This window comes from Hippoglossus stenolepis, chromosome 1 (genome assembly GCF_022539355.2).
Source record: "Hippoglossus stenolepis isolate QCI-W04-F060 chromosome 1, HSTE1.2, whole genome shotgun sequence".
Classification (NCBI taxonomy): Eukaryota; Metazoa; Chordata; class Actinopteri; order Pleuronectiformes; family Pleuronectidae; genus Hippoglossus; species Hippoglossus stenolepis.
Window position 1 is genome coordinate 13,208,238 of NC_061483.1, and position 15,221 is coordinate 13,223,458.

General features: G+C 41.7%; 1 protein-coding gene across 1 annotated transcript in view; it reads left to right on the forward strand.

The window, feature by feature from the left end:
* Positions 1 to 476: 476 nt before the first annotated feature.
* The window catches only part of rras2 (RAS related 2), a 29,975-nt gene continuing 15,230 nt past the window's right edge, over positions 477 to 15,221 (forward strand). The window contains exon 1 of the mRNA XM_035151285.1: positions 477 to 921. Within this exon, the coding sequence (XP_035007176.1) occupies positions 820 to 921 (102 nt within the window). The 5' untranslated portion in view covers positions 477 to 819. The remainder of the gene's footprint in view (positions 922 to 15,221) is intronic.

Below are 15,221 nucleotides of genomic sequence, written 5' to 3' on the forward strand. Positions count from 1 at the left end.
GGTTAGGGATATGGTTTTGGTTAGGCTGTCCACAATGAATGGAAGTCAAGGACAGCTACTCAATGCGTGTTCCTGTACTTACGTCTTTGTGTGGAACATTTTAAGCATAGACCATACAGAGTGAGGACATTTTTGGAAAGTGAGGACATTTGTGTTCTTGTTTTTGTTGCCTCTTTAAAACCTTTTTTGGGACCTTCACCATGTAAACTGTGAAACTGTGATTAGGTTTGGGAGAAAGTTAATGCTGTCCACAATGAATAGAAGTCAATGCAGTGTTCTAACAAGGATAGCTACTCAAACGTGTGTGTGTGTGTCCCTGTATTTATATTTTTGTGAGAACCATGTTAAGCATAGACCTTACAGAGTGAGGACATTTTTGGAAAGTGACTGTGTGTGTGTGTGTGTGTGTGTGTGTGTGTGTGTGTGTGTGTGTGTGGCCTGTAGAAGGGCCCCTAGCGTCAGACTTGAGTACTGCCCTGGCTGACGACGACTCCCACTTCTGGCTCCACACCGTGAGTATCGCAGTGTTGGTCGCGGAGGCTGAAACGCGGTGAGGCGCACGGACAGGAGGCGCACGTAGCTCCCGTCTCTACCCGCCGGTCGTACCCTTCTTCTGACCGGACTACACCGACGAGTCCCTCGGCCCATTCCACCTGGACTCTCCCGTCCCCTGTCTCTGCTGCTGCTGCTCCGGCGTCTTCTCGACCACCGCAGGGCCCTCTTCAGTTTCTACAGGAGGAGGAGAAGACGAAGGGAGGGGAAAAAAAGTGGGTGTTTGCTGCTCACTGGTGCTTCGGCGGCGGCGGCGAAGTGTCCTCGATGGCCGGCTGGAAGGACGGCTCCGTGCAGGAGAAGTATCGGCTGGTCGTGGTCGGAGGTGGCGGCGTCGGGAAATCAGCGCTGACGATCCAGTTCATCCAGGTCAGTACATGTCCGAACCAACCTCCCTCCCTCTCTCTGCCTCTCTCTCCCCCGAGCCTCCGCTTTGATTTCCCCTCCCCATGTTTATCCGAAAACACACCGCGAAAGACCGGGGAGGGGGACCAGGGAGGCCACACTCGGGGACCCCGTAAGCGGATACCGGGCTCCTGTTCCCCCCCCCTCCCTTCTCCGCTACTTCACCGAGGCCTACAACTTAGTTCTGGTTTTTCTAACGGGTGAGGATTCTTCACCGTTCAAGGACCGCTGTCACTTTAACGCCACCATTTCCGACTAATCTACTTCCACTTTAGTCGAAAGAGAAAGGAACGTGAGTTTGATCAAGTTGTTTTGCAGCAGATTCAGACTCCAGGCTAAGTTCAGATTGAGTCGGTGTAGTTGCAGAACTATCCAGGAAATGCAACCCTAAAATAAATGGAGAAAAAGTTGCTCAAAAGTCCCTGTAAGAGAATATCAGTGGAGCAGGGGAGGGAAATAACCCTGAGACTGCTTCAAATCTCATTAGAAATACGTGAAGTTGGACAGTTTAAATCCTTCAGGGTTGAGTGACTGTGAAATAAGCAGCAGCACAAAATGTCCAGGGAAAGATGATTAACTTTCTCAGATCAGATGGAGCTGCTGGTTAACCTCAATTCAGAGCTCCATTAACAGCAGGCGAAATATGCACATTCTCAAAAAAGAAATAATGGTTCAGCCTCTTGCAAGATAATTCAGGGGGTTTTGCTGCAGGACTATTCTGTGTCACATATAAAAAAAGGCATGTAAACAGTTTACCTCCCACTATCCCTGGTTACATTCCTACACACACACACACACACACACACACCCCTGCCTCGCTTTGACCTTCCAGGCTTTCACAATAGTCACTTAGCAGAGGACACACACACACACTCTGTAGGAAAGCGATGACAAACTTTGCCCTTTTGCCTTATGCACCCCCCACCTCCACCACCACCAGCAGCAGCAGCAGCTCGTGTCAGTGTGTTCTGGCTTCCAGGATACCAGACTGCAGGCAGCTGCATGTCTCCACACTGTCAGACAATAGTGGCCTGACACACGTTTTTCAGAGTGGGGGGTGAAAAGCTTGTGAGTGTGTGTGTGTGTGTGTGTGTGAGTGAGTGTGGGGGCTTGTGTCTAATGAGGGTTCAAAAAGCTCATTAACTGCATACCAACTAAAAAGGGATCAGTTAGCTGTGGCACAGATTTTTTTGCCATAGCCTAGTGACCGCACTGACCTGAAGTAAAGGGAGCCTTTACAGCCCAGCATTAAGGGATGGAGGAAGTACTTATTTTATTTCATTAAAAGTACAAATAAATATACAAAAAAAGTACCAAAGTAAAAGTTAGAGTACCTCATTAACTTTTCTACTTGAGTAAAAGTAAATAAAACTTGCTTTTAAATATACTCAAAGTATCATAAATAGAAGTTGCAGGGAGTAGCTTATTACCAAATAATGCAGCAGTGTACTACATCATAAACGGTGCCTACTGCATATTCTGTTTAATACAAGACTAATACATATTCTATGGTATTAATAAAGAATGTGCAGGTGATGCTACTGAAAACACATTTCAGTGTCATATTAATTAATGGCTGTCTCAGCGGTGGCCTCTTCCAAACCCAGTTTAGATGTTTCTTCCACATCTTACCTTCCTGCTCTAATTGGATAAGTGGACCAATCACAGCAACAGTACAGATATTTGCTGATATATGTAGCAGAGTAAAAGTAAAAAGTACTGGAAAATAAATCTACTAAAGTAAAGTAGTTACATGAGAAATATACAGTGATGGAGTAAATGTACTTTCTAACATCCCATCACTGTGAATGTGAAACTGACAGAAAACATTCCACTGGATTTAATGTGCAAATAACAGCACGGTGTGAATGTTATTGTTGTCATCGTTAGATATCTCATTTATAATGTGAAATTACAACATGCTGTTGCTGATAATACCAGAGTTATCTCAAAATCTCAGTGTTTGTAGATGGAAAATGATTCTCGATACCTGGTTTCAAAGTAATAAGCTACTTGATAGATGCGGCAGAAATGGTTTTATCATTGCATTAAAGTGGATGCACATGCTCACGGAGATTTTAGCAATAAAACTGCGGCTTCCACAGAGGAGTCTGTTGATGTTTCCTGGCAGAATAATGGACAGTCATATCAATCGAAGGCTCATTGTTGAATCACCTGAAGCGTATTATTTCTGCTAGGCGAGTGAGTTCAGCGCCATCTGCTACAGTTTCTTAGACGATATTACCAAGCTGCCTGCACTGTGTTCCTTCCAAAGATTCAATTTGGGAAGTAAATAGTATAGCGTGTATGTATCATATATTTTTTTGTGTGATTTTGCAGGAACATCCAGGTTGCGTGTATTTTGCTTTTAGTGTAATCCACAGTTTAGTTACCTCTCATGCATGACTGGCATAAGCTGGTGCCGTGACAGTGAAAGAGGTTGAGATGTTGACTTGAGGAGAACCTGCATCCTCCTCAGAAGTTTCTAGAAGTCGCCTGCCAGGGCGGAAAGACCTAACAGCTGGTTGCGAAGTCCAGGCTTTCCCAAGAACTATGTTGAGGGAGTGTTTTGAGGTTTTTTGGGGGGGTGGGGCGGCTGATGGTGTGTTTGTGTGGGGGGTCTGAGTCAGCCTGGGTGAGTTAATGGTCATGGACCATGTGGAATTTGGCCCTTCGGCAAAGGAAGTCCCTCCACTGCTGAGCTTAGGACCTCCTAGTTTTGTATGGAAAAACATGACCTGATTCACTGGAACTACTTACTTGTGTGTGTGTGTTATCTTGACAGATTATGAATTTGATTTATTGCTATGTGTTTTGTCAAACATATAATTGCTTGACAAACTTTTCACCAAGAGTATTACTCTTATCACAGATGGTGATTACATTTCAGGCACTTTTAGGCATTTTTACAAACACTATTTTCTATCATTAAAAAAATAAATAGTTAATGTTATAAATAGACCAGTAAGAATAGACTACTCGATAGTTTTGCAACTTACGTCTCTAGTTTTCCTGCGGAGGAGTGTGTGTGTGTGTGTGTGTGTGTGTGTGTGTGTGTGTGTGTGTGTGTGTGTGTGTGTGTGTGTGTGTGTGTGTGTGTGTGTGTGTGTGTGTGTGTGTGTGTGTGTGTGTGTGTGTGTGTGTGTGTGTGTGTGTGTGTGTGTGGCGGCGGCGGCGGCGGCTGTGGGTGACCGCGACACATTAATCACTTTCAGAAGCGCGCTTTTTTGTGCCAATTGGATGTGTTCAACACTGGAGCCAATAGAATTCTTTTAAATACCATCATTTGATGAATATAAACATCTTCACAAAAACCCTTTTTAATCTAACAAAGTAAACCCAACTCGTAAAGTTGCCTTAGTAACACAAGCAGCTGTACTTTACCCATAATAAAAAAAGGGGGATGATTTAGATCAGGATGTATGTGACTAAGCAAACAATTCTACAACCTGATGCCAACTTTGAATACAGTTTTGGATAATACTGGTTGTGGATATATCTCATTCATTTCTTTAAAGTACTGGGGTTCGATACCCAGCACTTATCCTAATAGTGCTGAGGAGCATCAAAGACAAAAAAACTGTATATTTTGCTGAAACAGTTTTTTTTTTAGGGAGTGAGAAGATAAAGGATGATATGGCTGGTTGTGGCAGGTTCCTTGGATTTGCTGCCCCCCCTAATGCCAAGCAGTTGACTGAAAGCTACAAAGCTGAAATAGCACTGGGATGACATAACTTTGAGTCATCTGACAAAAGTTGTGGAGCGCAGCGAGTTGTTTAATGTGACGTCCGTGAGGGAGGAAGTGTCCCAAGTAAGGGAAAACATTACTCACGTTGGCCATGAGAGGACTGTGTGTGGGGTGGTGTGTGTGTGTGTCAGTAGGTATTTTTTTTTTTTTTAACTCAGAAATAATGACATTAAATACTTGAAGGCATTAAGTACAGTGTATACCTCAGCAAGGTCCATCAGTTCCCATAAGAAACCTCATTTAAGTTCACTAGATCCAGATTTTTTTATACTCCTAAATATCAGTTGCCAGAAGTTTTCTCTGAGAAATAAATGAAAATGTAGCAAAATGGCCATTCTCGCAACATTAAAGAAATGAAAAAAGAAACCCTGGATCCTGGTTTGCGTCGGCACCAAAATATAATGGATCCCTGACCCATACGCCAGCCCTCCACAAAGTTTTGTGCTAACCTGTCAGTAGTTTTTGCATAAACTAGCTAACTTACGAACAAACCAATGGACAGGTGTGAAAACATAGGCTACATCCACACTACAACGTTTTCAGTTGAAAGTGGCACTTACAAACTAAAATGATCTCTGTCCACACAAGCATTTTGGCCCCATATGAGTTTATACTAACATGCCTTTTCACATGTTTATCACATGACCAGTCACGTATGCTGGGCATGCACATGCCAGTGTCAACAGGAAGGAGTTGAATGTCTGTAACAGTAAGAGCTAGGCTACAAACAAGAAGTAGCAATGGCGAAAAGTAAAATACAGATTTTAAATGCACAACAGCTCTTAGCGAAGACAACTGGGTCGGCAAAGCTTGGAATTGATTAACCATGTTGCGTTCTACACTGGTAGCCGAGGCTAGTGCAGGTCGTTTGTTTCCAGAAGCGCATCATGTCATAGGAGTCTGACGAATCAGTGAACGCTGTGACGTGATCGAAAAGACCCAATCAGCAAGCAGTTGGTAGTGTCTACGTCATCGTTTCCAAACATCTCCATTTTGCCCAGCTGGACTAAAATGCAGAACCCAGAAGAATTCTGCAGTAGAGTGGACAGCAGGCGTATCCATTGCAGAGTTGATGCATTTTCGAATGAAAACATAGTAGAATTAATGTAGCCATAACCTCCTTGGTGGAGGTAAAATAAAACACTGCTGATTGACTTAGTAACCAAAGAAGCAGCTGGAATGAGATGGCTCTATAATGAGATGTTGTGTTGTCTGATTGCTGGCTAAAAAGCATGGCGTTACTTGCTCACATGCTTGCTAATATTAGCATGGTGGCAGCCCCTCGGCAGTGGGCAACTCGTGCACAGGAGCAAAAACATCCCGACTGATCAAGTCCAGACAGATTAGTTGAGGATTTTTGTACACCATAGCTGGATTTACAGCTACAGCACATAAGTGACCCCTCTCCGTCTCTCTACACTTCTTCTTTCACGTACTGTAGCTCACATATTTTCTAACATGGCTTTGATTACTTGGATGTGAGGTCATTTAGGAGGAATGCTGCCACAAGTAGTAATTCAATAGAATAAACAGGGTTTTTAAGGGCAGCCAAGCTCGGGCATGTGGAGGCAAGGTAGAGTAATGATAGTCGTGCTGGAGCTCAATGTGGTGGGTGCTGTTTCATCTGCGTTTCTCAGAAACAGCCACAAGTGGTTAGGCAAAGTGTTTGCAGCTACACTTTAGTGCGTGTGTGCTTGAGACTCGAGTTTAGAAGCTTTGTTACATGTAACACAGAGCACTGCATGCTCTCGGCCCATTTTTGGATGCAGGCATCTTTGTACGTTGTCACATGCCATACTGAGTGAGTGGAAACAATTCCATTTGTTCTACGAAGGGCGTTTCTTCATCTCCTTTAAGGGAGATCATATCTTCTTTATAACAGAAGACTGAGCTAAATCACAGTGAGCTCTTTCTTAGAGGAGGGTTTACAGCCTGTGTGTGTGTGTGTGTGTGTGTGTGTGTGTGTGTGTGTGTGTGTGTGTGTGTGTGTGTGTGTGTGTGTGTGTGTGTGTGTGTGTGTGTGTGTGTGTGTGTGTGTGTGTGTGTGTGTGTGTGTGTGTGTGTGTGTGTCCCCGCCCATGAGCAGGTGATGAGAGTACATTGTGTATTTAGCTCTGTCGGAGGGTCACCTGTTGATTTCTCACACACCTTAGGGCTGGGCAATAAAACAGTATTATAAAACATATTCTAAAATATATACGATAATAATTATCACTATAATTGTCATCAAAATCAATACAACACCAGCCCCTTTAATTAATTACTTAATAAATTGTATTTTAATACCTTCAGCAATGAGAAAAAGAGAACATACAATCAACAATAATGTTACATTTATCTTGATAATTATCAATATTATCTGATTCAGGGGAAATAAATTGGATATAAATTTAGTCCATGTCGTCTAGCCCTATGTAAATATACTATATTTACGACAAATAAACACCAACCAAACATGACCCATTCATCCAGTTGACAACATCCACATGCACAAATATTAAAGAAAACTTTGCTAATGTGTCGTCTTTTCTCTTTCCCACCACCAGCCTCTACCCTCATTTGACTCCTGTGCTGCTACACTGGTCACTGTTCTCACCCACAAATATCACTTTCCCACACAAACCCTGTGTGAGGTATCGATGCGAAGTTCCACAAGCGTTGGGACTGTAATACTATAGGATGTCTGGCTCCTTATTAAAATTGAATGCTAACAGCGTACACTGGGTATAGTTTGGGCAGAGTATAATTTATGCTTAAGAGAGAGCTGAAGTAGAGTTGTAGAATTTGTTTGAACATTTTCAAAGTAACTTGCGCACTGTTGCTATGAGAGAGAAACAAAACACTGAAATGAATAACATGCATTGACCCGTTAAATCTGCCGCAAAGGCAAGTTCATCCTGCGTCCCTGTGTTGTTTTGAAAGGGATTTAACTCTGCAGACATAAGAAAACATTTCATAGAGAACCTTTCAAAAATAAAATCACCATTTGGCCTCAGCTGGGTATTTTCTCTTCCTCTTTTTCATGTCGGCATGGAAGTGTTCATATATGTGCCTTTACTTGTCAAACCTCAGTGAACATCAGACTCCAACCAGATATTTGCATCCATCCATTATCTATACAAAATGGACCGGGTCATACAGGCTGCATCCGTAGTTTTAAAACTGCTTTTTAGAATTACAAAAGTGTTTCAGGTCTGCATCAGTAATAATCCCCCTCCATACAGACAAACATGAAAATGTATATCACATGACCATTTACGCACCCTTACAGAAAAAAACTATGAATGAGAAAAAACAATAGTGAAGAGGGGGGAATTGTTTTTCCTGGACCTACGATGAGGTGGAACTGATACTGACAGTAACTGTTTACCATGTTTTGCCTTCACCGCTGGTAGTCGAGTCGTGACTGATTAAGAACTAATCTGAAAGCAAATGTGGGCGAATGTGTCATCATTTCCAAGCATCTTTTCAAACTAAAATGTGGCCAACGTTTCCAAACTCCAGAGTGGTGTTGATGGCTGGCGTATACATAGTGGCACTGATGCATTAGCAAAAGAGACAAACAACCATTCACACTCACATTCACAGCCACGGTCAATCTAGAGTCTCCAATTAACCTAACCCCTATCTGCATGTCTTTGGACTGTGGAAGGAAGTAGCCGAAGAAAAACCCACGCAGACACGGCGGAAACATGCAAACGCCTCAAAGAAAGACCCCAGATAATGCAGATAACATAAGTATCTTTCTAAAAGCAGTTTGTGTTACCAATTGGGTATGAATTCACATCAGGCCTTGAGGTTTGTGTCTGTGCAGCACCGAGGCAACAGAGTTTATAGTTTTCAGAGCTTACATAACTCTGAACTGTGCGGTCAGGTTCCTGAGGTGTGTGAAAGTTGACATATTATGGCACCAGAGCTCATTCTTGCTGCCCAGAGAAGAAGATAGTTTTAAATAATTTGACTATGCAAGTTTTTTTTCCTCTCTAGTGCCACCATCAGGCAGAAAGGCCAACTGCTCTTATAAGATAATCTCTGTGGAAGTTGCGTATTCATGCTTGCAAGGAAATAAACCCCATTGAACATAATGAGTCCAAGACCTTTCCTCTTGTAGCATGTTAGATGCTTATGAAATACAGGTCTAATCAGTGTATTGTTTGTGCAATCATGTACTGTGGGATATGGAACACTGAAGCACCAAGGGCCTTACCTTTTTTTATTCTCATTTAAATGCATGGATGAATGTCCTGTTGCTGAGATAATTCACTTGAATCTGGAAAAATACCATGCAGCACACCATAGGAATGTTCATGCAGAAGGGAGTAAGACACTCCCACCCATCTGGGAAAGCTCAAGAGACGAGCAGGTCATTCTTTTTCGCTCCGAGCTAATGAGAAACTAATGACTGTCCTGGGAGGAAGACAGCACTTAATCAGCAATAGCTAAACGAACAATAACTACATAAGTACAACATGCGACTGGATTATTGTATGTTTTTGTGGTTGATTCCCTTCTGATTATATATAATTGTACATGTGTTTTATTGTCCATAATGAACACGCTCTATTGTCCATTAAAATAACTAATAGGTGTAGATTTACTGTTATACAAATGGTTTTACACATGTTTATTAGTTACCTTCCTTTTGTGTGGGTACTTCCTCATTCTTCAGAAAAAAGAGCTTTATCTTTGATGTTGGGCAACACAGTGTTTTATATCTGGCAGGAGTGAACGTATGATGCCCTCCTCAAGTCAAGAAGAATGTCTTGTACTCTTTATCTACTGTATCTTATAAGGTAAGGAGGAAGAAAAGTAATTATAAGGAATGCCTTGTTAGTGATCAGATGCTCTCCAAAACAGCAGCATCCTCTCTGCTGTGTAAAGTTGTTAGCTGGAGGCGAAGGTGTGATCCAGAATGTCGCCCATCAGACGTGACTGATCTAAGATCAGATGATAATTGCAGCCACTCCCAGCTCTCTGGATTTCTCTGCTGTAGCCACAGGTTAGAATAATATGATGAATACTATAGCATGTCATCACAAGTCTGTGAGCAAAGAGCAAAGAGAGACATGTGCAGTGAAGGAAAACAATGTTAAATCAGTGACTTACAGATTGAGTGTTAAGAACTCCAGTTGAACTCGTATTTTCTGTGTGTGAGAACGCAAAAGAACGCTGATATTTTGCAGAACCTTTTCTCTCAGCTCACTGGTAAAATGTCCAGAAAATGTCAGAGTCGGCCCATGTGAGAAATCAGCAGGAAAATTCACAGCTGTGGGCGTGTTGATGACGTTTCTAACCAAGACAGACGCACAAGTGAAAAAACAATGTCTACAAATATCTTGAGATGAAAAATAGGTTCCATACACTAAATGATGCTGAAAAAGATGTCAACTTGGAAAGAAAACGAGTTTAAAGGTTTGGTTGTTGTGAACAAAAACACATGATTTCTGCAGGAGGATTTATACGTCATGTCCTGCCTCCTGAATGCTCTACACAGGAGCAAACCCTCACCTGAATGTTCCAGCGATTTTCATGTTGTTGTGAAGGCATTTTATCCGGACAATCTCCTGCTGCGTTCTTCATATGTGAAAATGGAAATTGTCTGAGCCCAATTTTCTCGAGGTCATGGCTAGAAATGGCTTAAGTGGCTTGATTGAATAGATTAGTTCCCATGTATAAAAAATTATTTAAAAGCCGTTCTTGATGCTGCAGACATTAAAAGAATAATCAGCTCTATGTACAGTATTTAGTATCAGAAATTGTCACATCCTAAAAGATGACAATGAGTGTGTGGTCATATCGACAGTATTATCTTGTTTTCGTATTCTTTAGTCTAAGTTTCCGAGTTTCATAACAATTTTAGACTAATTTATTTCGGGGAAATCCTTGAATTGAACTTCTGGGTTTTTTGCTACTAAATATTTATTAATACTTCTTACACTACACTCATGTGCCAAAAAAGAAAAGTACATGGAGTCATCATGGATTTGATTAGAATTCATTTGTGCCAGAAGATTAGAACAATAGGACAGTGTTATGTTCCAGTGGAGAAAATTGAATGTTTGTTGCTCAACTTGTCTCCTCGGTGTGTGTCTCACATTTCACCTCAAAGCTACGATTCCCCAGCGTACTGCACATTCATGTTGTTGACATAGAAAACACTTGGGGATGCGAGTGGAGAGGTCCTGCTGGTGGCCGTGTGGATGCACAGGCCCAACAACCAGCAAGGACAGTAGTCTGCTGATCTGTGTGTTTGCGTCCCCTTAAAGCCATGTTGATCATTTCTACTTAACTTGCTCGTAAATCTGTATTTTCAGGTTTGTTTTTGTGCAGCATCTTTATTTTCTTCGTTGTCTTCAATAATGAGGAAAGGTGCTTTACTCTTGTTTATTAAGGATATTGATGATTCATTTCAATACTTAAAATATATTTTGAGATTCTACAAATAGTCACCACTTGTTTCCTGTGTTAATAGGAAACAAAGAGCGATTCAGTTTCTCTTTTCTGGAAACAACCAGGCCTCAGAGCCAGGTCTCAACAGATTCTCACATGCTGATTTTTAACTTTATGCAATATTATATAAAGCAAGATAATGCTAAATACAACTTTTTAAGAAAATTCTAATTTGAGGATTTATTTTAATGGTGATAATATGTTTATTATGAAAAAAAACAACAGTAATAATAAAATTAATGCACTTTTATTTATATTAGAGTTCTTTACAAATAAGAAATAAAACCAGGCAGACAGTATAAGGCATTTATCCTTGTAATATTTCCCCTTTGTTAGATACATTTCTTTGTTGCTATATTCACCTGTGATAGCCCCACTTGTTTTCCGGTCACTGCCCCTCAGATAGTCAGACAGACACAGAGGGCGGCGGGTTTCTCTACGTTGTTTTTGGCTATTGTTGTTCTGTGTCTGTTTCAGAATAACTGGCCACAGTATCGGGTCTCACATCTCAGAGTCATATAACAACAAGTCTGGCTATGGGAAACTGAGTAAACGCTGCTTACTTTTGCAAACCATTCCCACCACCCTCAAACATTTAACCTTCCAATTTAAGGCACAACTTTTGAATTGAGGAGCCTATTTTTAATTATATGCGAGCTACTGATGCAAGTGTTGATTATATGTGGTGTATATTGCTGGTTACGTCTACGTTATTTGATGTTGCAGTGTGAGACACAGTGTTTAGAGGGGCGACAATGTGCATGAAACTCAGTTGAAGAAATACAGCGAACGGTTCTTTTTATATGTCTGGGCTTGTCGCTGAGCCCTGAGCTGAGCTGTCTGCCAGGCAGCTGGTGGACATTTGGCACGTCTCACGCAGACACTGTCCAGAGGCCTGCGGGGCACCTGCTGTCTATCAGTGGGAGGTGAGGCCTGGAATGAGACAACCCCTCAACAGGTGACGCTACAGCACGACTCACTGTCCAAATGTGCTGATGACAATGGCCGAGTGTCCCCGACAAATGAGCCTCTGAGTCTCTCTCACGCAGATAACATCAGAATCAGAGAGGCTGCGCAACAAACATCAGACACATGTGTAGAATATGTCAGCTTGGTTTAGTCAGTGACTCAGCTATTGTGTGACTGTTATGTTGATCTAACCCAGACACACACACCCAGCAACTGTATGCGACTCTGTGTCCACAGCACCAGTTGGTGTTGGCAAACCCAGTGTAGAATTTGAAATTGCCACACACCAGTGCACACCAAGTCAACAGCTGCCAAAAAGGGTTTGGTATGTCTAACCAAAACTCTGCCATGCCTGTCTAGATGCTAGTTTAAGCATGCGGCGCCCAGACAACCACAACACACCTAGCTTACAAGCTGGCAAGTTATTTTTTAAAAGTTAATCTAGACTAGTAAGTCTGTGAATATCCAAGTGCTAAGAAACAGGTCAACTGCACCTAGTAACGTGCTGCTAGTAGCTACATCTACCTCTGCTGGAGTAGTTAAAGGAAATATGCTCATATTCAGGTTCATACTTTTATTTTGGGTTATTACTTGAAAAGGTCTAAATGCTCTAATGTTCAGAAAACCTGTCACTTGCGTCAGTTCCTCTTTTCAGCCTCCTATGGTAATGCCATAAGTAAAATCAGCAAAATTCAATAGAAAAACGGCCGTCTTTTCTTTTGTCTCTTTTTATCAAAGTGAGAAAGTTAACAACCTTGCTGTAACTGTAAGTCTGCAACTTGCTGCTGGTCAACAGCGCATATTTGCCCGTCAGCTTTCACCATGTCATTTCTTAAGAATAAATTGGTTTTGCCATTTCAATGCTGACGTTTCCGGGTCTGTGACTTCAAAGACCATAGTAAATAATTAACAAGCCTTCTGTAACAAACTGAACCAAACTCACATGTAGAACCAACATGCTGCCAAGATTATGTGTCCTCCTCACACCAGACCTCTCAGAGCTCGATTTTGAGGCCTGTACTCAAATTTCACTTACAAAAGCATAATTAATCACACTCTCACCAAACGTCCACTTCACTGTACTGCCCTCTACACAGGCCTCTGAGGTGCTTGCAGTCACCGCAGCCTGAAACAGGGTGTCTAGTTTTCGTGTTGTTCTGCCTGTTGCTGTTGTGTTGTACTTCATGTTTCTGCCTGTCCCTGTTGTGTTATGACATGCGGTTTACAGTGCTGTGAAAAAAAGAGAATTTGCCCCAGGGAACAATAAAGTAAAAGTAACTAACTATTCTCATTCATATGTTTTTTTCCATCAATTATTATGTCTACCAGGGAGGTTATGTCACCATCACTGTTTGTTTGATTACACAAAAACGGATGAACCGATTTCAATGAAACTTTGTGGAAGGGTGGGGCATGACCCAAAGAAGAACCCATTAAACATAGAGATAAGTAGATTGATTATTTAATCGGAGGTATGCACTCTTCTAGTTTATTTAGGTTTTTCTCATCATATTTCACCCATTTGTATTTGCCTTCTAACATGAAATTGTAACACGGACAATCATTGATTATGGTCATTTTTTACATTGATGTAAAAACATTTGATGTTTTTACAGGACAGGAATGCAGGACCATCAGAGAGAGAGAGAGAGATAAAGAGAGAGAGGGCAGATGTTTCTATTAGGTCTTATTTATGGAGTGCTGCTTACTAAACTAATAGCTTTTCTGCTGCCTGTGTTTTCAGGAGTGCTAGCCTGAAAGCACACAACAGTAATGCTGCTGTTTATCTGACATGATACCAGTGAGTGGCCCCATTTCCTCTGACATATCACCCCACGCTAAGAATTATAGTCTGCAGTAGTGTACGCGGGTGCAGAAACACACACTCCGCAGTTGTACCAGAGGAAAGAGAGGAGGTCGTGGATAATGAAGTGAGATGAGATGAATAAATCCCTGCAGGTTCTGTACAGTTCAATCTTGGTGTTTGGGAAACAAATTGGTCTTTTTAACGTAGGTGGGAGTAGAAAACAATTTGTTATGGAGTTACATGTCAGCTCTGCAGTTTTCTGTTTAGTAATAAATGATTAATGTTCTTGCAAACCAACCATTTGGATCTTCTGACTGTTTTGTTTTGCAGCCCTGATCAGCATCCGATTATTTTCTCAGTCATAAGGTTTTCCTGAAGAGCATAGACTGACTAACAGCCCTCTGCTGTGCATGTGTTTTCGAAAGTCACAGTAGTTTCTCTGTCTACGCAGCCACTGCAGCAGCTGGTGTCCTCTCACTGAGCCGTCACAATCATGCTTTGTTGATATAAGCAAGAGCAGGAATACTTCTGCACAGAGACGAGCAGAGGAAGAAAAACAGAATAATGAAACAAAAACAAATGCAAACACTATATTGTCTGAGATGATGGGTCATGTCAAGGGTTTGGTTCTCAATATATCACCATCATAGACAGTAGAGATGGATGATGCGACACACACTTCCTCCTGTTGTACAAAAATTAAGCTAAAATATCCGGGGATGGACTTGCAGTATCAAGGTCCTGCCGTCAATCATGACATTTCAACCCATGATTACTTAAACATACATACAGCGTGATAAGATCTATGAAACCACTTTATTTTGGTCTATGTCCTAGCCACTAAAATGGAGGAGGCAGGGTTTAAAATATACTGCAGCCAGCCACTGTGGGGCGATCCAGATGATTTGGCTTCACTTTTGGGCACTGTTAAGTCGTCCATTTTAATATACAGTATATGATCACAATGTATTCTGGGTCAAGTGTAGATGCTGCAGTTAGTGATATTTATCTTGTACTGTATCTGATTTAACGCTGGTGACCTGACCATGTTGTAACCCCACCTCTCAACCAATGTTAGCTGGGATTAGCTCCAGCCAACCGCCCTCAACCTTTAAAGGATAAGCGGTATAGATGATGGCTGGATGGATGGATCTGGTTTACAGTAAAATCTTTACTCCTCGACTACATCAACCTCATACCCAAAATTTACTGTCATTTTGATACAGCATCACATGGGTTTCAAAGGTTTTCCCACATCCACAAAAGCAGGCATTGATGAATACTCACCAC